At 56.4% G+C, this 25,809-nt stretch overlaps 1 protein-coding gene across 4 annotated transcripts; it reads left to right on the top strand.

Moving 5' to 3' along the window:
- ARHGEF10L (Rho guanine nucleotide exchange factor 10 like) lies at positions 1-23,370 on the top strand. Of its 4 annotated transcripts, XM_075520803.1 has the most exons (28): positions 3-236; positions 4,917-5,001; positions 5,285-5,470; positions 5,590-5,617; positions 6,360-6,445; positions 6,572-6,655; positions 6,915-7,090; positions 7,531-7,647; positions 8,625-8,733; positions 10,077-10,183; positions 10,400-10,477; positions 10,567-10,746; positions 10,958-11,074; positions 11,168-11,260; positions 11,512-11,685; positions 12,328-12,473; positions 13,033-13,217; positions 13,314-13,429; positions 13,617-13,744; positions 13,839-13,939; positions 14,909-15,030; positions 15,314-15,400; positions 15,517-15,746; positions 15,853-16,007; positions 17,553-17,698; positions 19,114-19,288; positions 21,278-21,400; positions 21,486-23,370. In XM_075520803.1, the coding sequence occupies exons 2-28, from the start codon at positions 4,965-4,967 to the stop codon at positions 21,968-21,970; spliced, it is 3,771 nt and encodes a 1,256-aa protein (XP_075376918.1). In that variant the 5' UTR covers positions 3-236; positions 4,917-4,964; the 3' UTR covers positions 21,971-23,370. The 4 variants fall into 4 exon arrangements, with proteins under 4 accessions (XP_075376916.1, XP_075376917.1, XP_075376918.1 ...); XM_075520800.1 differs by lacking the exon at positions 7,531-7,647 and having other exon boundaries at positions 103-236; positions 21,486-23,369; XM_075520801.1 differs by lacking the exons at positions 4,917-5,001; positions 7,531-7,647 and having other exon boundaries at positions 1-236; positions 21,486-23,369.
- The last annotated feature ends 2,439 nt before the right edge of the window (positions 23,371-25,809 follow it).

Here is a 25,809-nt window from a genome sequence, read left to right on the forward strand (position 1 = left end):
GTGCAGCCGCTGGACCGCGGCTCCCATCCGGCTGCGAGCCCTCGGCCGCCGGGATCTGGGGGTGTTGGGGTGGGTGGGGGGGTGCCGGCTGGGTGTCCCCCACCCTGGGCACCCCGCTGCGGGTGTCGGTGCGATCAATCCCCGTCGGGTTGGGGTTTTTTTCCGACGTCGCCTCCCCGCCGGGGGCCTGCTCGGCCGATGCGGACACAAAGCCGGAGGAGACGCGGCCTTCCCAGGTCAGCAAACCCCATCTCCCCTCCCCTCCTTGCCCATAAATCCATATATATATATATATATATATAAAATGCATATCTATAGGTTATCGCATCCTCTTGCAGGGGGAGGAGGTCGCCCTTTGCCTGCCCGCTGCGCCACTGGTTGGGGCTTTTGTTATAGATAGATATATATGTTTTAATTGCTTCTAAATAGATAGGCGATGGGGAGGGAGGAGGCGAGCATCAACGTCTCGTCGTCTGTGCGTCAGGCTTATCCCGCACCCGTTCCCAGGCTTTTTCACCCCATTTTCTTGCAAACTCTGCGACGGTTGCAAATCCCTCCTGGGTTTTCCCGGCTGGGGTTTGCAGCACCTGTGGGAAACCGCAGTTTCAGGGGGCTGAGAGCTTCTTCCAGGGTGATTTTAACAGCAAATAATGGCAATTTTCCCCCTTTTAGTGATTTTTTTTTTTTTTTTTTTTGGCCACCGGTTGCATTGGGGCGCAAGGTTGCATTGCACGCTGCAGGAGTTGCAAAGAGGGTGAAGTCACTGCAGTATTTCCCCCCCCCCTCTGCTTGCACCAGTTTATTATTTTTTTTAATGTATTAAGTGTGTTTCAGCAAGCAGGTTTTGAACCGAAATACCAGCAAAAAAAGTGAAGAAATGCATTTGCGGGGTGGCAAAACCAGCATTTTACGGGGTGCTTGAATAGGTGTTTGCAAAACAGGGAGAGAAATTCAGAATATTGGGGAGGGTGATCTCAAATCCACTGGTGTCACCCCCTGATGCCGATTTTTGGGTCACTTTTCAGCCAAAATAAAGTGACCCCAGAGCGTCGGCGCGAGGAAAAATCACTTGCAAAGGGTGGGAGAGGTTTTAATTTGAACCTTTGCAATAAAGCAAACCCCGAAGTTGTTGGGAATTTTGAGCTGGAAACACTAATAGGGAAAAAAACAAACAACCCCATTTTTCTGCTTATTTCTGGTTAAAATTCTTCTCCCTTCAAATTCCTTCCTGGGATAGTTTCACAGCGGGTGAACTTTGCAATTACTTTGCAAAGCATCGAAAGGTGGAGATTGGGGTAAGCATGGAATTGGGGAGGTTTTTGGCAATAAATAAGGCTTTTTTGTTGCTTTTTGGGTCTGTTCGCAAGAAATCTTTGCAAAACAGGCTCTATTTTTTTTTTATTTAGGTGCTATAATTCTGATTTTTTACCGTTTGGTGTTTTTCCCTTTTTTTCCCCTGCATTTGCACTTCTCACGGCACAAGCTGGACAAGGGAGGAATTTTTTTTCCGGTTCGTCGGCGATGGTGAAAAGGAAAATCAAAAGGAGAACGGCGGCAGTTTTCCAGGTCTTGGGTCTTTAACTGGAATATTTGCGGGATATCTGCCCAGAGGAGACGTTTCGAGGTGAAGGAGGGAAACACTGTGTTCAGGAAGAGCTTTTCCCATAAGCTGATGCCTTTTGGCAAGAGTTTATATAAAAATAACGACAAAATCGCCTTGAATCTTGAATTTTCATGGATTTTTTTTCCGGGAAAACCCTTTTTTTTGGGGAAAAAACCGCCCATATTCTGGCTTTTTTTAGGGGGAAACCCCCAACTTTTTGCTATCGTTTCATTCCCACCACTTGCCGAGCCACCCCTTATTGCTCCCTCCAACTGCCACCGCATCAAAACACCCAATTTGGGGGAATTTTGAAGACCCAGGATAATTTTTCTTCACCGGAGCCCTCATTTCCACACTGACATCTTCAAACCTCTGCAATGAATTCCTTGGAAAACTGGGAAATAAACCACTGGGCCCTTAAAACACCGATAACGCCCAATTAGGGCTGGAAAAACCTTACCTTGCAGCAAAGATTTGCTGGTTTTTTAAAAATTATTATTTTAAAGGACTAGGATCTGGGGGAGGAAACATCCCCGCCCTCCCCGGCATCCCGTGCGCTGGAAATAATCTGAATTAATTCTGGTTTTTTGGCCAAGGTGATGGTGGAAAATCATCCAGGTGGCGAAATAAGCCTTGAAACTGCAGTTGGGATGTGGGACCGGCGGCTGGAGGAATTAATAAGGAGTCGGAGGAAACTCTTGGGAGACAAAAGCTGATTCTTATTTCTACCCCCCCCATCCCTTATAAATACCGCCGGGGTTATTTATAAGGAGGGATTAATGTGGCGGGGATGCGGAGAGGAGCAGGAGGGATTCCCAGGGTAAATCCTGGCTGCTTCCATGCTGTGATATTATGGATTTTTTTTTTTAAATTTATTTATTTTTTTGGCAAACCCCTGTATTTAAGAAAAAAGGGGGCGGGTGGGATGGGGTGGAGGATGCTTTAACCAGGGACGGTCCCTTGGGGCTGGCAGCCGTCCCCGCCAGCTGGGACCTGTCGCTCCGTCGCGGTGGCTAAAAATAAACAAAATAAAGCCAAATAGCTGCCAGCTTGCTAGGCGAAGGGTCGGGCTGGGTTTAGCAGATGGCCCTGCTTTTCTGCCTTTATTTAGATCCGGCTTTATTTATTTTTCCTCCCTGCCCAGGTTGGGAGGGAGACGGGGCTGAACCAGGGCCGGTGACGCTGCCTCGAGCCGTTTGCGGGCGGCAGGGTGAGGACCCAGCGGCTCCTGCGGGCTTTAAATCCCTCTTTCCAAGGAGGATATCGCATCCCCACCTCCTCCTCGGGTTATACGGCATCCCCGCGGCCGCCTTGCGTTATTCCGCATCCCCTTTTCGCTATCCACGCCTGCTCCGGGGCCATCTCCCTGGCAGGGCAGCTCCTTCCCACCAGCTTTTCCCCCATCCCGTGGGATGCGTTTTGCTACCGGGATGCTCTTACCCCCCCCGTGGCAGTTTTGCTATGGAAAAATTATGCAAAAAACCCCCTTTTTTTTTTTTTTTAGATTTAGTAAGACTCAATTAAAGGTCGCAGGGGGTTGTTTTGGAGAGCTGGTAATTCTCCTCGGCGGCAGGCGCGCTCGCAGCTGGTAAAATAGCCAGCCCTGGGACAAATCGGGCTGGGGGGAGCTTATGTCAACGGTCAAAATGGGAAGTGACCTTCTCCTGCCCCGCCAGCAGCGCAAAACCGGGACCCAGCCGCGGGGCCCGGCTGCGTATCGCCCTCCCCGCTCCCCTCTCCGAACGCAGAAGCCGTTGGGTTGCTGGAAGGGCGAACCGAACCAGTGAGCAAACTGGTTTCTGGATAAAACCGTCAGCATCTCTCTGCTGGGTTTGTTTTACCCAGGCGGTGGTGTTATCTCCTGGCTTTGTTTTTTGGGGTTTTTTTGTGGTGTTTTGTTTTTTTTTTTTTTTGGAGGCATCGCTGCAGAATTACGGCTTTATTTCCCCTGTGGTCCTCAGCTCCGTGCGTCTCGTGGCGGGGCTGGTTTATCGTGGATTTACGGCTTGGTTAGCGTCGCATCCGTAGGGATAAAACCCGGAGCTTGCGAAAGAGGGAGAGAAGGGAATGGCCGGCTCCCATGCTAACGGGAAGCAGATTAGGTGACATGTGAGAGCAGCCTTGGCTGCCGACTGCTTTCTGTTTCAAGGGCCAGGAAAAGAGTTCAAGGAGGAAAAAGAAGCATCCCGGGGTCCCCCTCCCAAATAAATCCCCACTAATGTGTTTACAGAGGCAATGGGCTCGTTGCAAAAGCGGCTGGAAGAGGATATTTGCGGCAGTAACGCAGGTCAAAGAGGGGAAGAAGAGGTTTATTTTTATTTTTTGTGTCTGGGAAAGGGTCGGATGGGTTTTAGCTCGATGCTTTGGGGGGGGTTTTGCAGTGGGATGGGGCTGGGGTTGCTGAGCACTTTGCAAGCTGGCGGGGTTGCAGCATCAGCTTGTGCACGTGCTGTGATTGCCAGGGCTTTATAGCTCGTTTTCCAGGTGTAAAGGCAAACGTGGGAGGTGGTCCTAGGCCTCAGCTCCCTCCTGCTGTGCTCTAGACCTAAATATATATATATTTCTGTGTGTATATATATGGCCCTGGAGCTGTATGGCTCGATGCAAACCCACGCGGGGCAATTGCACCCGCGCTGCGCTGCAGCTCAAAGGGGGTTTGGCGCAGAGGAAATGAATAGATCCCTTTTTGGGGATCATCCCGGGTCTGTGCATCCCATATATCCCCCTCCCGGGGGAAATGGGGGTCCAGGCGAGGGAGAAATGGTCGCGGGGGGGGGGGTGGGGGGGTGTCACAGCTCTTTGGAGCAGGGCGGTGGCGTCCGTTGTGCAGCGGTTGCGCTTCCAGCAGGACTGAATTAGCAGAGTTTGGCCCCGTTTTGCTCTTCGCGGCCTCTCGGGCGTTGTTTCTCTCCGCCGCACCGTCCCTCAGGCTCGGGGGTCCCCGCTCCGTCCTTCCTCTTCCTCTTGGTGACCTTTCAGGGCGTCGTGCCGGGCGTCTCTGGTTACCGGAGCGGATGAGCCATCGATCGCAGGGAGGATGCTCGGCGCTTCCCACCCTCCGAGACCTTCAGGCTCGATGCTGGGGGCTGGCGGGGCTGGATTTGCCGTGCATGGGATAACCCTGCCGTGCGCGGGCTGGATTTGCCGTGCAAACTGGGACCTGGGAGCGGCGGTTTTGCTTCCTTGCAAGGTTTTGCGGCAGCCGGAGCTGGATCCGTCGCACCTGGGGGCTCCCCACGTTGCCCCCTCTCCCGGGGATGGATCTCGGGGGGCTGATCTCCCCTCCCAACCCGTTTCTCCTCCTCTCCCGCAGGAAAGCCTCGGGGAAGGGCCCAGGCGGAGCATCCGGACCCCCTGCACCATGGCTTCGTCTGAGCCGCCCCCTCGCCCCGCAGTAGGTACTGTCAACCTGCTGGAGCTGGGGTGGCTTTTTTGGGGGGGGGGGGGGGACACCCAGCCTGGTGCAGAAAGGGGGGTGCATCACCCGGGGGCATCCTAGACGTGTCCGTCGGAGCTTCTCGGGGTCGTGAAAACACGACGGGCTGTTGCATCTTGCGGTTTTTTGGGGGGTGACGCTCTCCTCTGTCCCCTGCATCCCCCTCCGTCTCCCGCATCCCTCCCGCCTTGCTGGGGTAAGCAGCACCACGGGGACGTGCTGGGTGACGCTGCTTCTGCTCGCAGGTGACCATCTTGCCCCAGAGACCCCCAGCCCCCTGCCCCAGGGGGAGGAGGACCTCGGCGAAGCCTTCGACTTTGAGGACAGCGAGGAAGAGGAGGAGGAGGAAGAAGACTCGGCGGCGGAGCCGAGCGGCGAAGCGGTCCTCCGAGCACCCCCTCGCAGGCGGCGTGCTGCCAGCTCCGGTGTCGGTGAGGAGGGCAGGCAGGGGGTCCCCGATGTCCCCACCGTGTCCCTTTTGGGTGCCCAGGGTGGCACGGCTGCAAGCCTGGGTGCCAACGCCGTTTCTCGTTGCTTTTCCTCCCCGCAGACGGGCTGGTGCCGGAGACCCAGGAAGGGTATGTGGGGTTTTGGGGGGATTTGGGGAGCTTTTGAGTGCCTCGAAGGGGAAAACACAGCTTTGGGGTTTGTGTGTCCCCCCCACCCCCATTTGGCACGTTGCGGCCTGGCGCCGTGCCTCAGTTTCCCCAACTTCTCCCCATTGCTTGCGAAAGGGGCTGCAAGCAGGAGAGCCCCGGGGTTTTGGGGTGCACCTTGCAGCCCTGGGGATCTGTGGGTGTTTTGGGTACCATCGGGGGTCTGTGGTTAACTGGATGGTGGGGGGCTTCCTCCAGCCCTTGGTCGAGGAAACCCCCTGGGATGGGTGTTTGAAGGAGGCTGGTGTTTGCCCCAGCTGCAGATTTGGGGAGAAAAGATGCAAATTTGGCTGCAAGGAGAGCTTGTCGCCCCGCTGGAGCACACGCGGGGCGCAGCGAGAGAGGCAGGACCCCCACCAGGGATGGGGACCCTCGCCCCGTGCTCCTCCTGCCCTCCAGCAGCACGCGGTCTGAGGCTAAAAAAGCCATTTTGGGGTCTTTTGCATCGTGGCCCTAAACCCTGCGTCCCCCCAGATCCGTGAAGAAGCAGACGTGCGATGGGGGGAACCTGATGCAAGCTTTATTCTGTGCTTGTGAACCCCTGTAATAGGAAGGGGGGGGCGATAGGGGGGTGAGGTGCCTGGGTGCACCCCATCCCGGGGGGTTTGCACCCGATGCGGGGGCATTTGCACCCCGGGGTGCTCCCTGACCCCCTTCCCCGCAGGCTGCCAGCGGGGGTGAGGAATGGGGAGGCTGGTGGAGACCCCCACATCGGTGGCCAGACCTGGAAGAGGAAAAGCGGCCGCCGAGGTGGGTTAAAATACCAGAAAAAAAACCAAAACAAAACCCTGCCAAGGCTTGGGAAGGATTTCTGCATCCTGGCTTGATCCTTGGGTGCTGACCTGAGTCCCTGCCGGGGGGTTTGTCCCCCCAAAGGTGAGCGCTTCGAGTTCCCGGCGGTGGAGGATGATGTGATCTATGACGATGTCCCCTGTGAAACCCTTGATGCCGAGCAGAACGGTAGGGACAGACCTTCCCCCCCGCCCGGTTCCCCCGGGACCGTGAGCCCATTTTGCAGCCAGGCAAACCGAGGCACGCTCCAGGAAGGAGCCGCTCATCCTGGACGCGGGTGCAGAGGGGACGACCGGGGGAGAACTGCTGGGGTTTGGAAGGGATGAAGGCGGATGTGTTCCCTGAGGATTTGGGGCACCTCCTGTGGGTCCCTGGGGAGGGGAAATTGCCTTTCTGGAAGGCAAAGGAGCTGGTTTTTGCTTGCCAGGCCCGGGGACGGAGCACAGCCTGATCTACGAGGAGGTGCAGCGTGGTGAGGGCTCGCGGGCGGGCGAGGATTTGGGCTGGAGCTCCAGCGAGTTCGAGAGCTACAGCGAGGATTCGGGCGAGGAAACCAAGCCAGAGGCCGAGCCGGCCAAGCAGCGGGCATCCTTCCAGCCCAAGGTAAGGCTTGAATTTATTTTTTTAATCATTATTTTCCTTTTTTCCCCTGGGTTTGCTGTATAAAGGCACCAGAGCATCAAGCCCGGCTGCTCCCGCAGATGGTGAAGCAGAGGATGCTGCAGTTCCCGGGTCACCCAGTGCAAAGCCAGCCCGAAACTTCGGGGGTTTCATTTCTTTCTTTTTTCTTCCTTCCCCTTTTTTTTCCCCTTTCTTTTCACATTTTGGTATTGCCAGAGCGTGGCTGCTGCCTTTCCCTGCGCTTGCTCCCTTCCCTGCTCGAGCAAAGCCAGATTTTTGGGAAGATGCTGCCTGTACCGTGCTGCTTTGGGATGATTTCTCCTCTTTTTTTTTTTTTTTTTTTGGCTGCTTACCTGGATCTCTTCTCTGCCTTCTCTCGCCTCCTCTGCCTCCTCCTCCCGCCTGGTTTGCTTTGGGCTCAGCTTTCTCCAGACCTGAATAGACTAAAGGAGAGATACGCCAGGACTAAGAGGGACATCCTGGCTTTAAGAGTTGGGGGGAGAGACATGCAGGAGCTGAAGCAGAAGTACGATTGGAAGGTACTGTCCCTCCTCTGTCCCTCGTCCCCCAAATTTCCTAGGGAGGGGGGAAAAACCCTCCCGGAGTTCATCCAGGCTGAATTCATCCCATTTTGTCCCCCAGAAGAGGAAAAAAAATTGAGTTAAGCACCGCAAAGCTGCCTCTCATGCATCTGTCTTGCAGCTCCCCGTCCTCCAGCTGCCCAAAGCATTTGCTTTTTGGGTGGTTTTCTTTTTTTAAGGGGCGTTTGGACGAAGCGAGGTTGCCCGTGGGATAGATGGATCCGAGAAGGTTTTTCCCCCCGATACGGGGTGGAAATCAGGTGGGGAAGATTTCTGGGAGGTGTAGAAACTTAGTGCAAAGCCCTTCCCAGCCCCAAACCGTCCATGGCCAGTTTGGGCTGGGAAGGCGATGCCGATGTGAGCTCGGGCTAAAAATGCTGCGATTTGAGGTGTGAAAGGCCAGCGCTCCCCACCCTTCGCTCTCTCGCACATAAAACCCCGGCCGCGAGGAGGGGATGGATGCGCTCGTGCCTTCCTTCCCTCCCTCCTCTTCGCTTTCGCTGCACCCTCCCGCTTTGCCCGCGCCTGCTTGCACGCGGCCGTGTCCCTGTGGAGGGAGGAGAGGTGCTGGAGCATCCTTCCTCCTCAGCCACGTGCCTCCTCTGCCTCCCTGCCGGGCTGCGTGGGAAGACGGGGACGATGCTGGGAGGGGATGTCCCCAGGGGGATGGCACCGCTGCATCGGGACCCGAAATGAGGGACGATGCTCGGAGGGGATGTCCCCAGGGGGATGGCACCGCTGTATCCGGACCCGAAATGGGGGACGATGCTCGGAGGGGATGTCCCCAGGGGGATGGCACCGCTGTATCCGGACCCGAAATGGGGGACGATGCTCGGAGGGGATGTCCCCAAGGGGATGGCACCGCTGTATCTGGACCCGCAATGGGGTCCCGGTGCTGCCTCGAGCCTCCTGGTCCCTCTCGTCCCTCTGCCCAGATGACCCAGCTGATGAAAGCGGCCAAAAGTGGCACCAAGGATGGTTTGGAGAAGACCAAGATCGCGGTGATGAGGAAGGTGACGTTCCTGCACCGGAAAGAAGCACCAGGTAAGCGGGAAGCCCTCCCTTGCTTTTGAGAGCCAAAAAAAAAGCCTTTTTGAGGGTATTTTTATAAAATCCATTATGAATCCTTAATGCTTTCAGTTTTTCCTTTTGCTGGTTTATTTTCTGCGTTTTAAGCTCGTATATTTTTTTTTTTTCCCCACTCTTTGCATCCTCATGCAAGCTCGGTTGGTTCGGCTCGCTGCTTGCTCCAAGCACCCGTGTCCTTTTGGGAGCAGGACAGTGACCCCACCCATGGGTGCCCCCCTTGGACACAGAGCAGGATTTGCCCTGAAATACCGATTTTGGGGTGTTTTCCTAACCCTCCCGCTGTCGCGTAGGGGATGGGGAGCAGAGGAGGAGGGAGGCGGAAAAGCAGCCGCCTGCCCGCTGGAGCTCGAGGGTCTCCCTGGAGCATCACGGGGCAGGTAGGATCCCGGCGGGTGGCCTCGCGGCTCGGCCGGGGCTGCCCGGGGGATCCGGCGTGTGTGTCCCGGCCTCGCCGCGCGTCCCCGCCGCGGCTTAGCCTGGCTGGGGCGGGGGCTTAAACGCTTTTGGGGTCCCCGGGCTGCGGGAGGGCATCCCGTCCCCGGGGTGCTGCTGCAGAGCATCCCGTCCCCGGGGCACGGAGGTGGGGAGAAGGAGCTGGCAGAGCTGGCAGCCCAGGGCGGCGATGCTCCGTGCCAAAATTAGGGAAGGAAAAAGGTCACCCGGCCGCCAGCACCCTCCCCTCCAGCCGGGCTAGTCCTCCCCGTTACCGGCTATTTATAGGCGACGGGGATGGGGCCGGGGCGGCCGTAGCGGGGCGTTGCGGCCATGTGGAAGAAGCAGTCGTATCTGCATCGCGACGCTGCCTTGGCTCGCTCGCCCTCCTCCTCCTCAGCTGCTTCGGCCTCGGGTAAGGGATCGCCGTGCTGGGCAGCGGGCGCTCGCCTCTCGCCTTCCCCATTTTCTTCTGCGTGCTGCTTTTGGGTCCTTCGTCCCCCCGTTTTCCCTGCTCACGCCCGCCCTTGGAGTGAGAACGGGGGCCTTCTCCCCCAGCCAGGGTGGCTTTTTTGGGACGGGGACCCTTTTTGTCCCCTCCCTGTGGGGACCTGGCTCGGTCCCTGCTCGCAGCCTGACTCACGCTGGTGTCCGGTGACAGTGGCTGGGGCCTGGGGACAGGCACGCAATACTGGGAGGACGCCGGGATCCATCTCCGCTCGCAGCCCCAAGCCCAAATGCAGCCCCCGCAGCATCCCAGCCAAGCAGCTGAGGGGGCTCTGGGCCCTTCTTTAGACCAAAAAAAGCCTAAAACTGGGTTGTTTTTTTTTTTTTTTTTGGCATTTGGTTGGGTTTTTTTCCTGCAGGAGACTCGGAGGAGGAGGACACGGGTTTCCTGGAGGTCACCGTCTCCGACATGAAGCACCCGCCGCCGGAGCTGGGCCCCATGCCTGAGGGGCTGAGCCCGCAGCAGGTCGGTGCGGGGCGGATTGGGGGTTCCGGGGGGGTTTGGAGGGGGGCACGGCTTCTTCTTGGTCCCATGATTGAGCAACCGGGGAAAGGGCAAGTCAGCAGAAAGCGATGCCGCGGCGTCAGCACTTCTGCAGCGCTCTGTGCCCGCGTTGCCCCCCCCCAGTCCTGTTTTTCGGGGCGAAGGGGGGACCACGGCTGAGCCCCGGCGTCGTTGCAGGTGGTACGGCGGCACATCCTGGGCTCCATCGTGCAGAGCGAGCGGAGCTACGTGGAATCCCTGAAACGCATCCTGCAGGTGGGGGACCTCCTTTTTTGGGGGGAGCTCGGGGGGGGGGGGGGGGGCACAGAGATGCAGGGATGCTGACGCACCGGCATCGCCCACAGGATTACAGGAACCCGCTGATGGAGATGGAGCCGAAGGTGCTGAGCGCTAGGAAGTGCCAGGTGGTGTTTTTTCGTCTGAAGGAGATCCTGCAGTGCCACTCCATGTTCCAGATCGCCCTCGCCTCCCGCGTGGCCGAGTGGGACTCGGCGGAGAAGATCGGGGACCTCTTCGTGGCCTCGGTAGGAGGAAAAGTCAGGGGGCTGCTGCCAAACCTCCCGCTGGCCCCCTCTCGAGGGGTGGGGGTGGGTTTAAGCGATGCAGCCCCAACTTGGGGTACCCCCAGCGTCCTCAGCATCGCTCCAAAAATACGCGAGCACCCCCATCCTTTGCCGATCCCTCTTTTCGGGGGAGCCCCACGCCATCGCGGCTCTCCTCCTGCCCTCTCCCCAGTTCTCCAAGTCAATGGTGCTGGATGTCTACAGCGACTACGTCAACAACTTCACCACTGCCATGTCCCTCATCAAGAAGGCTTGTCTCACCAAACCTGCCTTCCTGGACTTCCTCAAGGTCAGCAGGACCCAAACGTGGGCGCACGGTGCTGCCGGTCACGGTTATGGGTGAAAACTCCTCTTTTTTTTGCCTTTTTCCCCCCCTCTGTAGAAGAGACAGATGGCCAGCGCCGACCGGGTCACGCTCTACGGGCTGATGGTGAAGCCCATCCAGAGATTCCCCCAGTTCATCCTGCTCCTGCAGGTATGGGCGAGGGGCACCAGCACCCACCTTGCGTTGCACCCTACTTTTCGCAGCCTGGGTGCCGCGGGGCAGGGTTTAGCGAGGGACACGTTTTTGGGTTGGCAGCTTGGTTGCAGCTTTGGGGACTTCTCCAAGGTTCATCTTCCAAGCTTTGATTTTGGAGGTGCTGAAAGTGCTTCCAATTGTAGCATCCCCAACGGGACTGATTTTTCCGGGGTGGCTTTTGTCCCCCGTCCTTTCCCCCACCCCAGGACATGCTGAAAAACACCCCCAAGGGCCACGCGGACCGCCTGTCCCTCCAGCTGGCCCTCACCGAGCTGGAGACGTTGGCAGAGAAGCTCAATGAGCAGAAGCGCTTGGCCGACCAAGTCGCTGAAATCCAGCAGCTCAGCAAGAGCATCAGTGACCGCAGCAGCCTCAACAAGGTGGGTCCTTCAGCCTCACCTCCTCATCCTTGTGATGGGTGGGTTTTGGAGCTGGTGGTTGAGCTTTGCAGCTTCCACCTTCCTCTCCGTGTCGGGGGTTTCAGGAAGGTAGGATCCCTCTCGTCTCTGAAAGGATGTTGAGCAAAAGCAAATCTCGAGGCTGGCACGGGGAAATTCCCCTCCAGGGAAAAAGCAAGGATGAGCTGCTGTCTCATCTGCCTGATTTTGCAATCGTTGGTGGACAAAAAAAAAACCCTAAATGAAGCTCTTGCAACACATCCTGGGCTGGGGACGGCTGCGGTGGCAAAAACCGCAGCGAGGCACCCGCCAGCTCAGCCCTGGGATCAGAATTTAGGGCGGGGGGATGAAGAGAGACCCAGAAGGAGCTGCAAAAGGGCCACGCCGGTCTTGCAGGGCTCTGCTGTCTTGGTGGTTGGGCGTACGGGGTGCAAAGGGGTTTTGCATCGTGCAGCCTCGAAGCACGTTGCACGGCCGCCTCCGCAGAGCTGGGGACCGTGCGTGCTCCCGGCTGGAGGAAAATCCTTGCAATAAGGGAAAAGCAACTCAAATTTTGGGGCAGGAGGTTTGCGAGAGCTCCCAGGCTGACCCCCCCGCCCTCCGCCTGCTCCGTCCCCTCCGCAGCTGCTGAGCTCGGGGCAGCGGCAGCTCCTGCTCTGCGAGACGCTGACCGAGACGGTGTACGGTGACCGGGGGCAGCTCATCAAGTCGAAGGAGCGGAAGGTTTTCCTCCTCAACGACACGCTGGTCTGCGCCAACATCAACTTCAAGTACGTGCCGGCGGCCCCGGACCCCAAAACCGCTTTGCAAAGCGTCCATGTAGCGACCTCCCCCACCTCAATTTTGGCCTGAGTAGGTTTTGCCAGCTCTACCCCAAAGGCTTTTAAAGCCACCCCGCCTTGTTTTGGAGGGGGAACCCACCTGGTTTGCGGCTGCTTTGCCCCCCGCTTTTGGCACGGCTCCGTGCAAAGCCTCCGTCCCCTGGTGCTGTGGGGTCCTGGAGCTGGTGCGGGGTCCGGGAGCCTTCTGGCACCTCAGGGCTTGGTGGAGGTTGATGCTGCAAAGGGAAAAACCCTCCCTGAGCTCCCCATAATACCTCCTTATTAATCGTTTTTCCCCTCTTTCAGGCCGGTGAACCCAGGGTAGGTGCCGAGTGTGGTCTGCTGTGGTTGTGTGCCCCGCGTTTTGGGGGTGCGGGCATGCACCGGCGCACGGCGTGGGGTTGCAAATGGGGCTCGGCTTGCACCGTGCATTTTGCGAGGGCTTGCAGGGCAAGCGGCGGCGCCTGCTGATTTATTTACCTATATTCTTTGCATCCTCCCTCGGCAGAGGCCAGCTGGAAATTAGCAGCCTGGTGCCCCTGGGTCCCAAATACGTGGTGAAGTGGAGCACGGCCCTCCCGCAGGTACAGGTGGTGGAGGTGGGGCAGGAGAGCGGCGCCTACGACAAGGACAACGTCGTCATCCACAACGCCGGCGCCAAGAAGCACGCGCCGGCTGGGCAGACCTCGCACAGTGAGCAGCCGTCCCTTGATCCGGTGTTGGGCTGGTTTCGGTGGGGTGGGACGGAGCATCCGCCACGGACCTTGTTTCTCTATTTCTCCACCCAAGATAAAGTCTACCTGGGGCCACCACGGCTCTTCCAGGAGCTGCAGGACCTGCAGAAGGACCTGGCGGTGGTGGAGCAGATCACCCTTCTCATCAGCACCTTGCACGGCACCTACCAGGTACCTACGTACCAAAGCATGGTCAAACTCATGATTGGGGTAGAAGCAAGCTCGGGCGCTTTGCAATAACCGTGTGGTTCCTCGGGGACCGCTGGACATCCCATCCTCCTGAGCCCCACGGATGAAATCTGGGGATGATTCAGGCTTGTCTTGGAGGCACTTCCGTGATTTATGACTTCTCCCCCAGAACCTGAACATGACGGTGGCCCAGGACTGGTGCTTGGCCCTGCAGAGGATGATGAAGGTGAAAGAGGAGGAGATCCACTCTGCCAACAAGTGCCGCCTCCGTCTCCTGATGCCTGGAAAGCCGGACAAGTGAGTTTGCAGATCATGGGTGGGCTCTTCCTACCCTGGGGAGGAGGAGGAGGAGGCAGCTGAAGACCAACCTGGTGATGCTTTCCCTACACAGGTCTGGCCGCCCCATCAGCGTCATGGTGGTCTTCATCACCCCAAACCCCCTCAGCAAGATCTCCTGGGTGAACCGCCTGCACTTGGCCAAGATAGGACTGCGTGAGTAGCCCCGTGGCGTGTTGCTTGCCGTCACCCTTGCTTTGAAGAGCCCAATTTGGGAGCAGAAGGGGGGTTTGCATTGCCCTGAGCGTCCCGATGTGAAACGGGGCAGGGGAAAAAATTTGGAGCAAGGTGGTGGAGAACATTTTGGGGGTTTGCACGCCGGAAACGATGGGAATTGGTAATTCTGGCTCAAAATGCTTTGCGTTTTGCTGCTCTCGGGTGGCATCTCTGGGATGGTGTCGTGTGGTGAGGGATTTTCGCTGGCGCTCGTGCGCGTGTCGCCGGCTCACGCGGCGTGCGTGCGTGTCTCGACGGTGGCGGGGCTGACCCGTTTTCCATAAAACGGGATGAATAAGCAAGGGAGGAGCTGCCCCTCCTGCCGCTTCCTTATCCCTATTCCTGTTTAACTCCACCAGCCGCTGCAACAAAAAAAAAAAAAAAAAGTTATTTAATGGAAGAAAAAAAAAAAAAAATTGAAATCCTATTTGAGTGCTTGGATGCCCCCAGGCAGGAAGGATTTTTGATTCTCTTGTTTTTAACAGTTTGTGTGTTTTGGTGGCTTTTTGGTGTATTTTTTTGTGTGGTTTTTTTTTTTTTTTTTTTTTTTTTTTAAAATCTGGGATGCCTGGGGGATAATCCTGTATCCACGAGTTAGAAATGAAAACACATTAAACCCTAATGTGAAGAAACACATTAGGGTGTGGTTTTTTTCCCCCTTTACGTATATATTATTTGGGTTTTGAGGCTTTTTTTGCTGCTGCTTGAGGCGGTTGCTTGGCCGCGTGCTGTGGTGGGGTGCAATAGTTTGGGGGAAAGGGGCGAGATGTGCCCCAGGTCTGCGGATGATGGTGGTTTGGGGTTGGAGATGAGAGTCCTGCACCCCAAATCGCTATTTTTGGGGTACCATCAGGGAGGGGAGAGATGCTGCGGGGTGTCTCGGCCATCCTTGATCTCTGCTCGCTGCAGGGGAGGAGAACCAGCCGGGCTGGCTCTGCCCCGATGAAGACAAGAAGAGCAAAGGTCCCTTCTGGTGCCCCATACTCTCCTGCCACATGCCCGCCTTCTCCTCCAAGGCCCTCGATCTGCAGGTAAGAGCGATGGCCAACCTCTCCTCCAGCCCCTCCAATACCTCCTTCCCCTTACATCCATCTTTCTGGGGGGATAAAGACAGAAATCCCCCAGGGGCTGGGCTGGATGGGATGGCCAAGCTGGTTGCAGAGGCGGGAACGGGTGCAATCCGTCCTGGAAAATTGAAAATACAAGCTGGGCTTTGGCTGGATCCCAAACTTTGGGGCAGGCACCGATACCCTGCATGTGTTGGGGTAACGCGGGGGTGTTACGGCCCCCCCTGTACCCCGGTCTTTCCTGCAGCTCGGCGCCGCGGTGCACAACCCCGTGCAGTCCTCGCTGCTGGGCTTCTCCGCCGTCAGCACCTCGCTGCCACAGGGCTACCTCTGGGTGAGCAAAACCACCCCGAAACGGGGCCAAACCCGCTGGGTTTGGGTCACGTTGGCTGCAAGCCCTCTCTCCAGCGCTCGTGGCTGGTGCTAACGCCCATTTTCGGGTCCCTGCAGGTCGGAGGGGGCCAGGAAGGCGCAGGGGGGCAGGTGGAGATCTTCTCCCTCAACCGCGCCGTGCCACGGACGGTGAAGTCCTTCCCGGTGGCTTCGCCGGTGCTGTGCATGGAATACATTCCTGAGGCGGGTGAGGGGCAACCGGCGGGCACCCAGGAGCCCCGCCCGACCGCCGAACAGCCCCCCGCATCCCCGCATCCCACCGTGTGCTTGGGGTTGCGGGATGGCAGGTGAGCCCGCGCCTTCTGCATCCGTCCCCGGGTGCCGTCGCCAGCGCCGAGCCTTGAGGACTGGCATGATCTCCTGCATCTCCCCCCCACCCCCTTCCCTCCCCAGCATCGCGGTCTACGGCAGCGTGGACACGGGGACGCAGTGCTTGTTGACCTGCAAAAGCCCGAGCATGCAGCCCGTCCTCTGCTTGAAGCACAGCCCTGAGTACCTCTTTGCGGGCTTGCAGGACGGGACCGTGGCCGCCTACCCCAGGAGCAACGGTGAGGGCACCCCCGTGCGTGCTTTCGGGCAGGCTTTTGGGTGGGACACCCTAAAAAACATGGAGCAGGAGGTTCTTCGTGCCAGCGAGATGTGCTGGCTGCTAAAATGGTGATAAATCTCCATTTTATTTTTATTTTTTTTTTTTTTTCCCCCCCACTATTTTGTTCTTCCCCCTGCAGCCTGGGGGGGGGAAAAGGGAGGGGGAAAAATGCTATTTTGCATTGCCAGGATGAATGCCAGAGGGGCTCGGTTTGGGGAAAAACATGTGGAAAACCGGCCCTGGCGAGGGGTTGATACCGCAGCAAAGGCTTTGCTCGGAGGGCGGCTGTGCTCGGGCGCTGCGGGAAGGGTCCAACGCCGGGCTTGCACGAGGACCCCTTAGAGCTTTTGGCTTCAAAAAAAAAAAAAAAATCACCTTTTTGGTACTATAAACCAACCGATCCCCTCCAAACCCCACTCACGCAAGAGCCCCCTCCTTTATTAGCTTGATTTTGGGTGTATTTTCCCTGGTTCCAGCTGAGGCCAAGGCTGCAGCTTGCTGGGAGCCTTCCTCCCCGGGGCCTCCTCGCCTGGGCTGTTAAATACCTGCTTCATCACTAGAGGGTAGGAAAGAGCCTCAAATAATCCGCTGCGTTGGCCTATTTTTGGGCCAAAACCCCTCCTTTGCTCCGAGATAACCTGCAGCGAGCAGCAGCCGGGCCAGCCCGAAGCCAGTAAAGCCTCTTAAATTGCATTTTGGGGGGCTGCGCATCCCCTTTCCCACCTTACGGCAACCCTGCAAGCCAATTAACGAAGTGGCTTTAATTTAATCTCAATCGCATAAATGCGCGTGGAAGGCAGCAAGCCGCTGGCAGGGCTGCGGGGTGGGGTTTTTAATCTTATCCCTATCTTTTCGGAAGGAAAAAAGCTTTCCCAAAATAGCTCGTTTTTACGTGAAAATTAGGATTTGCTGAAAGGCAGCTCGGTTGCAAACTCCTGCTGACGGGAGCAGAGGTCTGAGCACCCGAAGGGCTCTCTTATCCCTTGGATCTTCTGGTTTTATTTAAAAAAAATTGCGTTGGGAATAAGAAAAGGAGAGCAATTATCTGTGGAAGCTGCTGAGCCGCTGCTGGTGGCGAATTCATCCGAATCCAGGTTGGACGCTGTTCAGAGACGCTCCAGATCGGCCCTGGATGAATCGGCTCTGGAGTGTCGCTTCAAGAGCAAAGACGTTTTTTTTAAAAAAAGGGAATTTTTGGCTTTTGCAGTGAGGAACGTGCCCGAGTGTTGCCGGTGGCCAGTTGTTGGCTGCTAAAAAGCTGTTTGCGTAGGGGCAGGGGGGCTTTGGGGGGGTTGAAGCTGGGGGTGCGAGCTCCCCCCCATCCTTTTGGTTGTGGCATTCAGATGCTCGGAGGCTTCTGAGGTGACGCTGGGGACGTGAGGGGTTTGCAGCCGACCCCAGCAGCCATTTGGGGTGGTTTAAGCTGCGTCAAAAGGTGCCTTTCTGTTTTGCTGAGCATCTTCTTCCCCCCCCCCCCCCCCCAATCCTGGCACCTCTGCTCTAGGGGGGCTGTGGGACCCGGCAGAGCAGCCCACCCGCCTGGCCGTGGGTACCGGCCCCGTGCGAGCCCTCCTGACGCTGGATGAGACCCTCTGGGCCAGCTGTGCCAACCAGGTCACCGTCCTCGATGCCACCAGCCTCCGCACCCAGGTAGGGAGCGTCGCCGGGCCCCCTGTGCTGCATCCGTGGGGGACGCAGCAGTGGCTTTGGGGGGGGTCGCGCTGGTTGGAGCCCCGAAGGATGCACACGGGCACATCCCTGCCTGCGCAATGCCCGCACCGACCTCTTATTGCTGCTTTTTGCTGCTTTTCATCGCTTTTGGGTCCCTTCCCTCCGACGTCGGGTCACAGGAGGAGGATGCCGAGAGATCTCCCGCAGCTGCATAAACAAGGAATGCTGAACAGTTCCCTTTTTAAAAAAAAACCCCACCTTTCTCCCACCTTTAATTTTCACATTTAGTGCCCAAACTTAGTTTGCATGTATTAGCTGTCGTAAATCCAGCCTAACGGCGGTGCCGGGGATGAATAATGCATCGGGGACTGGATTCGTTTTCAGTCTCTGATTTTATTTATGACAGGAGCCGGGTGGGAATTTTTGCAGAAGAAAAGTGATGGGGGAGGAAAAAAGGGGGGGGGGGGGAGATGCTGGGGGATGGTATAAATAGTATTTGATGGAGAGCTGTGTAGTAGGGTCTTGGGTCTGCCTGGGTAGGGATCGGTGGCTTGGGAATAAACCGTCAGGGAATAAACCCCGTTGTGGGGTGGGGAACAAGGGGGAGATCACCTAAAAGTCGCTATCAGATCACCTAAAAGTCCCCACCCCCATTTTGTGCAAGCTTTTTGGGGGATGCTCTGCGCCGGTCCTCTCTGGGAAGGGGATCAATACCTGCTCCTGTTTTTTTTTTTTATATATATATATATATATATATATAAAATTTTAAAGCAAAAAATGTTTCAAAGCCTTAGGAGAAACGAAGGCGAAGTCGCTGAGTGCAGGTTTCTCCCCCCATGATTTAATCCTTCAATGCTAATATGAGTTTTTATGTTGGGAAAGCTGCAGCAGGGGTGATTTTTGATGCAAAAAGGTGGTTTTCCTGCAGTTTGCCTCCCGTGTCTGAAAGGGAAATGCTCCGGTGGGGAGCTTGGGAAGCAGATGGACCCGTCCGTGGTCCCCAATAGCTCTTGCAGGGGAGCGGGGCCTTTGATCGCTGATTTTTGGGGTTGGAGGGAAGCAGGAAGGGTCTCGTCCCATCCTGAGATGGATTTTGCAGATGCATCCAGTCTGGGAAATGAGTCTTTTAAAGAAGAAAAAAAAAAACAACCTGGAGGGGTGGGAAAGGCTGTATTATCAACCAGAAAACCCCAAGAGGGGTTTGGAGATGGGCTGGTTTCAGTGTCCTCTGCCCAAGCCAGAGCTGGCGAGGAGGAATGGGACCTCAAGGTCACCCTGGTCCCCTCCCCGCGCGGGTTTGCAGCCCTAAAGCAGCCCCTGGAGAGAGCCTGAGCTGGCAGCAATTTTAGGGAGCGACCTTTTTGATTTCCTTTTTGCAATTCCCCTTCTGGCAGCAAACCTTCGAGGCCCACCCGGACGCGGAGGCCAGCGTCACGCACATGATCAAGGCGGGCAGCGGGGTCTGGATGGCCTTTTCCTCAGGCTCCTCCATCCGCCTCTTCCACACCGAGACGCTGGAGCATCTGCAGGAGATCAACATCGCCACCAGGACCACCTTCGTCCTGCCGGGTGGGCTCCCCTTTCCCCCTGGCTCTTAATTGCAATTAATTGGGCAAGTTGGGGCATCGCCCCATAGACGTGTTGCTTTGCTTTATGGCTGTGCTGATTTGCAGAGAAACTGTGCAAGGAACGTACTTGGTTAATGGTGTAAAGGTTTGAGCTTGGACCTCTGGGGTCTCTCCTCGTTGACTGCGGAGCTGGTGGCATCTTTGCACCCGTGCGTGCCTCCATGCATCCCATCTTTGCACCTGTACGTGCCTCCATGCATCCCATCTTTGCACCTCCGCTCCTGTGCGTGTACCTTATCCGTGCACCCCATCTTTGCACGTGTGCGTGCGTCCACTCACTCCATCTTTGCACCCGTGCGTGCATCCATGCATCTCATCTTTGCATCCTTGCACCCATCTTGGTACCTGTGCGTGCAGCCACATATCCCATCTTTGCGCTTCTGTGCACCCCGTGCTTGCACATGTGTGTGCATCCATGCACCCGTGCATCCTTGCACCCCATCTGTGCACCGATGCATCCACGCACCCCATCTTTTGCACTTCTGTGCATCCTTGCGTGCATCCACACCCCCCATCTTTGCACTGGGCCTGCATCCACGTACCCGTCCTTGCCCCTGTCTTTGGTCTGTGCCTGCATCCTTGCAGCCCATCCTTGTGTGCATCCCTGCATCCCACTTTGCGCCTGTGCATGCATCCTTGCACGCATCTTCATCCCAGTGCATGCATCCTTGCACCCTGTCCTTGCACCCCGTCCTTTCACCCATCTTCATCCCTGTGCACGCATCCTTCACCCCATCCTTGCACCTGTGTGCATCCCTGCATCCCACTTTGCACCTGTGCGTGCATCCTTGCACCCATCTTCATCCCCGTGCACCCTGTCCTTGCACCCCATCCTTGCACCCATCTTCATCCCTGTGCGTGCGTCCTTGCACCCCATTCTTGCACCCATCTTCATCCCCGTGCATGCATTCTTGCACCCCGTCCTTGCACCCCATCCTTGAGCCCCATCCTTGCACCCATCTTCATCCTTGCGCCCCATCCTTGCGCCCCATCCTTGCACCCGTCTTCGTCCCCGTGCATGCGTCCTTGCACCCCATCCTTGCACACATCTTCATCCTTGCGCCCCATCCTTGCACCCATCTTCATCCCTGTGCATGCGTCCTTGAGCCCCATCCTTGCACCCATCTTCATCCTCGCACCCATCTTCATCCCCATGCATGTGTCCTTGCACCCCATCCTTGCACCCATCTTCATCCTTGCGCCCCATCCTTGCACCCATCTTCATCCCCGTGCACGCATCCTTCACCCCATCCTTGCACCCCTGCGTGCATCCGTGCATGCACCCCACTGCCATCGCCCCGTGCACCCCATTTTCCCCAGTTTACTGCCCAGCACCATCTCCCAGCCGCGTCCCATCCTGCTCTCACCCACCCCGGGCTTGCAAGGTTGTCTCCCGCCTTGTTCCAGCTACAGCGCGACATAATTGCGTAATTAGTTATAAGCACGATACTCGTGTAAGTCGCCTTTTTTTTTTTTTTAGGGCATGTTAAAATATTTATCACTTCCTTTTCTGCCTGGGCGAGTGAGTGTTGGGTATTAATGCGCTTTTGAACTGGCGCTCCCTCATCCTTTTTAACTCGACAGGTCATTAATAAAGTCCTCCCGAAGAAACTGGAGTTGCATCTCCGCAGATATATTGCTTCGCCGAGTCCGACGCTGTGCAGCGCTAAGTCCCGGCGATAAAATATTCATTTGCCATTAGAAGTCTCACTTGTTTTTTTGCTCCTCTTCTTCTTATTTATTTATATTTGCGGCGCTCTCCCTGGCATGGAGACCTTCGTGCAAAGATGCTGCTTGGTTTTGGGGGAGCTCTGGAGGGCGTTCCCCGTGAAAAATCCCCTGGTGCTGGGTTATCTGGGAAGACGCTGCTGCAAAATCATCCCTCACCCTCTTTTTTTTTTATTTTTTTTTATTTTTCCCACTCTTGCAGGTCAAAAACACGTCCGCGTCACCAGCCTCCTCATCTGCCAGGGATCGCTCTGGGTGGGCACCGACCAGGGCATCATCGTGCTGCTGCCCGTGCCCCGCTTGGAGGGCATCCCCAAAATCACCGGTGAGCACCCACAAAACCCCTCCCTCCGCGGACGCAACCCGATGCTTGGGCTCGTTCGTAGCCCAACCCCTCTTTTTTTGGGCAGGAAAAGGCATGGTGTCCCTCAACGGGCACAGCGGCCCCGTGGAGTTTTTGGCAGTGGCGCTGAGCACCCTGGCCCCCGACGTGCTGAAGGGCGACCAGGAGGAGGAAGAGGAGGCTGAGGAAGAGAAACCCCCCGAGCTGGATGGGCCCTCGCCTCGGGAAATGAGAAAAAAAGGGATTTTATTGCAATATCGCCTCCGATCCACCTCCCACCTCCCCGGGCAGCTGCTCTCGGTGCGGGAAGCGCCGGTGGGCGGCACGCCGGCACACACCGAGGAGGACGGCTCTATCTACGAGATGGCCGATGACCCTGACGTCTGGGTGCGGAGCCGACCCTGCGCCCGTGACGCCCCACGCAAGGAGATCTCCTCAGTGGCCATTGTTTCGGGGGGTCGGGGTTACCGTAACTTCAGCGCCGAATCGCAGCGCCGGGGCGGCGATGCCGACAGCACCCTGCTCATCTGGCAGGTCCCACTGATGCTATAGCACCCTGGGACCCCCCCATCCACCCGGCACCTACCTCAAAAAGCCACCCAAAAGCTGCCGGGGGTGGTCCTGCCCTGGGTGCGTCACCCTTGATTTATTTTTTAAGGAGGAAAAAAACTGAAAAATGGGCTTTTTTTTCCCCCAACAAACCAGCGTGCGCGTGGGGAGAGGGGAGTTTTTAACGGCGGGAGCGGCAACCTCCCTGCGGGCTTTGGAGGTGTCGGCTCTTCGGCCGAAGGCGTCTGTGTGTCTGCGTGTGAATATCTATATATATATAAATATATATATATAAATATGATGTATATTATTACCTGTATAAAGAAGGAATCTGTATATATTGGGGCACTTGGAGATGCAGAAATAGTGATGGGAGCGCTCAGCGGGTGCCGGCTGCGCTGAAAAGGGGGGTTTTGCTGAAATAGCCATTTTTTGGACTGTGAATCAAGGTTATTTGGTACCAAAATCCCCTGGTTTTGGGAGCTGAGTGTGCGCGGTTTCCAGACGAAAAGAATTTTTGGGAGCATGGAAATAAATCCTATAGGAATCTGCGTGTTTCCTTGCAACATTTTGTAATCTGGTTTGGCTTCGGGTGAAAATGTTTGGGTTTTTTTTCCCCTTGCTTCGGTGACAGCATCCCAAGGGCTTAATCTACCCCCTTGGAGCTGCACATGCTCAAAAATCAATAGGAAGCCCCCAAACGCCCTTTTTCTGTCCCAGAAATGGTGTCGGATGGAGGGAAAATGGGCAGAAGGATGTCCCCCATCACCTGCATCTCCGGTACCCACAGCTCTCTCCATCCCCGACGGAGAAACCCGGGGCCAGGGAGGTGGAAACTTGTCCAAGGACTAAATCAATTTATAATGTGATCCTCTAACCGGCTTCAATTTGATTTTCATTTGTCGCATTACAATTATCAGATTGATATTCCCGACTGCTCAACCTTGAAATGGGACGGCGCGGCTCCTGCTGCCGGGGAGCGAAGATTATCTGCCTTGCACCGATTTCTGCCTATTTTTCTAATTAGCCATCAAATGTGCTTTGTTGGGTTTTTCTTTCTTTGCCCTTAAAGTCTTTTCTCATTAAGTTTTCTCCCCGTCTCAGCTGCGTGAAACAGCACGAAGAGGGTGGCGAAGCTCTGGACCAGCCGTGCAGCACGCTGCAGCTGAGGGACCACGAGCGTCCTCGGGAGCATCCTCACGAGCATCAGCGATGCCCGGGGGAAGGACGGCAAGGAGCTCGTGCCTTTTTCCACCCATTTTTCCTATTTCCCTTTGCAATTTTCCCACCTTTGGGCTCGGTGTGTGGGAAAACGTGGTTCTCAAGGGGTAGCACCCCATGGCGTGGTAGGAAGTTCCCGTGCTATGCGATTGCCAACCGCACAGTTAAAAAATATATATATATATATTTATTGCAATACTGTACGTAATGCCAACCGTGGAGTTTGCACTTTATTTAGCAAGGAAATGTTATAAAAACAATGTAGAGGACCCCGGATGCTGTCCCTCCAGGCTCTCCAGCCCGCGCCGGCCACCTCAGCTACAATTTCCCTTAAAATACCCCAAACCGAGGATGCGGCATCGAGCCGTGCTGCTGCTTTCGAAGCACGGAGGAGATGCCGCTGCGGCTGTTTCCCCCCGCGCGTGGCCCGATGGTGCCAGGAGGCTGCTCTACCACCTTGGATTTTTTTTTTTTTTTCCCCTCGTCCCAAATTAACGTCCTATAGCTAACGAGGACGGTTCTCGCGCGGCCTGCGAACAGGGGCATCGTGCTCCTGAAAGGAGAGGGGAAACCTCCGAGCCGAGGGGGCTCCTCGCTGCTGCCTTAATGAGCAGCGTCGTTAACCCGAGCGTGCTCTGACCCCACTCCCGCCCCGTTTAGGGACAGCCCCGGGCAGGGCCACCGCCTTCTCCCATGCACGGGCGGCAAATCTTTTCTGTTTTAACCCTAAAGTGCATTTAATGCATTAAATGCGAATATTTCTACGCTGGTACCCTTTAGAAGATGCTTTTTGCAAGACTTGAGCCCGCTCCCCCAAGCTGGGGATGGGTGTCCTGCACCAAGACTCATCTTCCCAAGCTGCTTCTTATTATTATATTCTTATTTTTATTTATTATTTCCCTTTTTTCTTCTTGATATTCCCTGTATCGATCCCGTCCTCCAGCCTCGTTATCTCACCCGGATGCTAACGTGCCAGGGCAGCCAGCGAGCTTGTTGCAGGCGACGTTTGCAAACTCCCAGCGAACGCCATTAAGCAGAAGGCTCCCTTTAACAACTGTGCTGGCAAAAATGAATATATAAAACCCCAGGGCTCTGGTTTAGGAAAGATTTTTTGCTTATTCTCTGAAAGATGCTGCCTGAGGGGGCTGCGAGGGGCTTGGGGGGCTTCAGAGAGCTTGCAAGGGGGTTTTGGGGGGACTTAAAATGGAGATTTTTGCTACCTTGAAGGGTTAGAAATGGTTGGGGGGTGGTTTTTTTTTTCTTTCAGATGTGTTTAAAGGAGAAACAGGCTCATGACCCTTGTCCTGGGGGGATGCATCATGCATGGAGCATCTCACGTGCAAGGATCCTTGCAGTTGCTTTTGCGATGGTCCGTGGAGGATGAGAAGAGGCGTTTGCTGTGCCAGCATGGCCAAAACCAGGTATGGACAAAGGAGAGCTTCTTCCATGATGCTTTTAATCCCTGAGGATGCGGGAGCCTCCACCCAAACCAGGCTCTTTCCCCATCCGTACGCAGCTGGAGTTAACCTTTCCCACCTTCCTCCTCCTCCTCCATCCCCCTCGGTTGGCACCAGGCCCTGCCCAGACCCCAGTGGCCGATAGTCTTCAGCCCTCATCCCTGTTGCAAAGAGGATGGAGAGCGATGGCTTCACGAGCAGCTGCCGTCCTAGAACCTCCCCGAGTGATTGAAAAGCTCCTCCTGGTGTGGGCTGGCTAGTGGCCAACGCCGCGTGGCTCTCCCCGGCCAGGGGATTAAGGATGTTCCAGTCGTGCTCTTGGCTGAAGGTCAGGGGATGAATTATGCGTGGCCATGCTTTCCACCTTGGAGCGTGGCGTGGGGTGTAGGTGGGCAGAGAGTCACGGATGTGCTGTGGTCCAGGTCCTGTGGTGGGACTGTGGCTCGGCCACCAACCCGGAGGGCAGTTGTAGGTCCTTGGGATGAGCTCTGCCTGTGGGAAAAGGTGTGGAGAAGAGCTTGGTGGGGTCCCTTGGCTCCCCTGGAGAGCTGCTGTGGGGATGGCATGTCCCCAGGGCATGCCATGGTGATATGTCTCAAAGGTGCCCTGGTGGCATCTCCCAGGGATGCTGTGGTGGTATGTCTCAAATGTGCCATGGTGGCATCTCCCAGGGTTGCCCTGGTGGCATCTCCCAGGGATGCTGTGGTGGTATGTCTCAAATGTGCCATGGTGGCATGTCTCAAATGTGCCCTGGTGGCATCTCCCAGGGTTGCCATGGTGGCATCTCCAAGGGTTGCTGTGGTGGCATGTCCCAGAGAGGTGCCCTGGTGGCATCTGCACAGGTATGCCGTGTTGGTATGGCCCAAAGAGGTGCCCAAAGAGGATGGAGATGTGGGGCTGTGATCGATGGGATCTCTGTGGCTTTTTTCTTCGTCTCAAAGAACCTGCTCTGCTAACCGAATGGCCCATTGCAAAGAGAAGCAGCGTGGCTGGAGCAGCCGCGTCCTTCAAGCAGATGGAAAATAGGCTGGGTTATGAGATGACTGAGCCGGCCGCAGCCACGGGAGGAGAAATTTGCTTTTCCACCCAATACTTTGGGGTGGAAAACAAATCTGAGAGGTTTCTAGGAGGGGTACGTGGTCCAGCCTTGCTGTGCTTCCCCCC

Source organism: Mycteria americana, chromosome 18, assembly GCF_035582795.1.
Source record: "Mycteria americana isolate JAX WOST 10 ecotype Jacksonville Zoo and Gardens chromosome 18, USCA_MyAme_1.0, whole genome shotgun sequence".
In the NCBI taxonomy this organism is placed as follows: domain Eukaryota; kingdom Metazoa; phylum Chordata; class Aves; order Ciconiiformes; family Ciconiidae; genus Mycteria; species Mycteria americana.

Excerpts from the sequence above, each read along its gene's own strand:
- ARHGEF10L (XM_075520803.1), top strand. The coding sequence starts at position 4,965 with ATGGCTTCGTCTGAGCCGCCCCCTCGCCCCGCAGTAG. Across the intron at positions 11,261-11,511 it reads AGTTCATCCTGCTCCTGCAG|GACATGCTGAAAAACACCCC; the intron begins GTATGGGCGAGG and ends CCCCCACCCCAG. Across the intron at positions 17,699-19,113 it reads CCACCAGCCTCCGCACCCAG|CAAACCTTCGAGGCCCACCC; the intron begins GTAGGGAGCGTC and ends CCCTTCTGGCAG.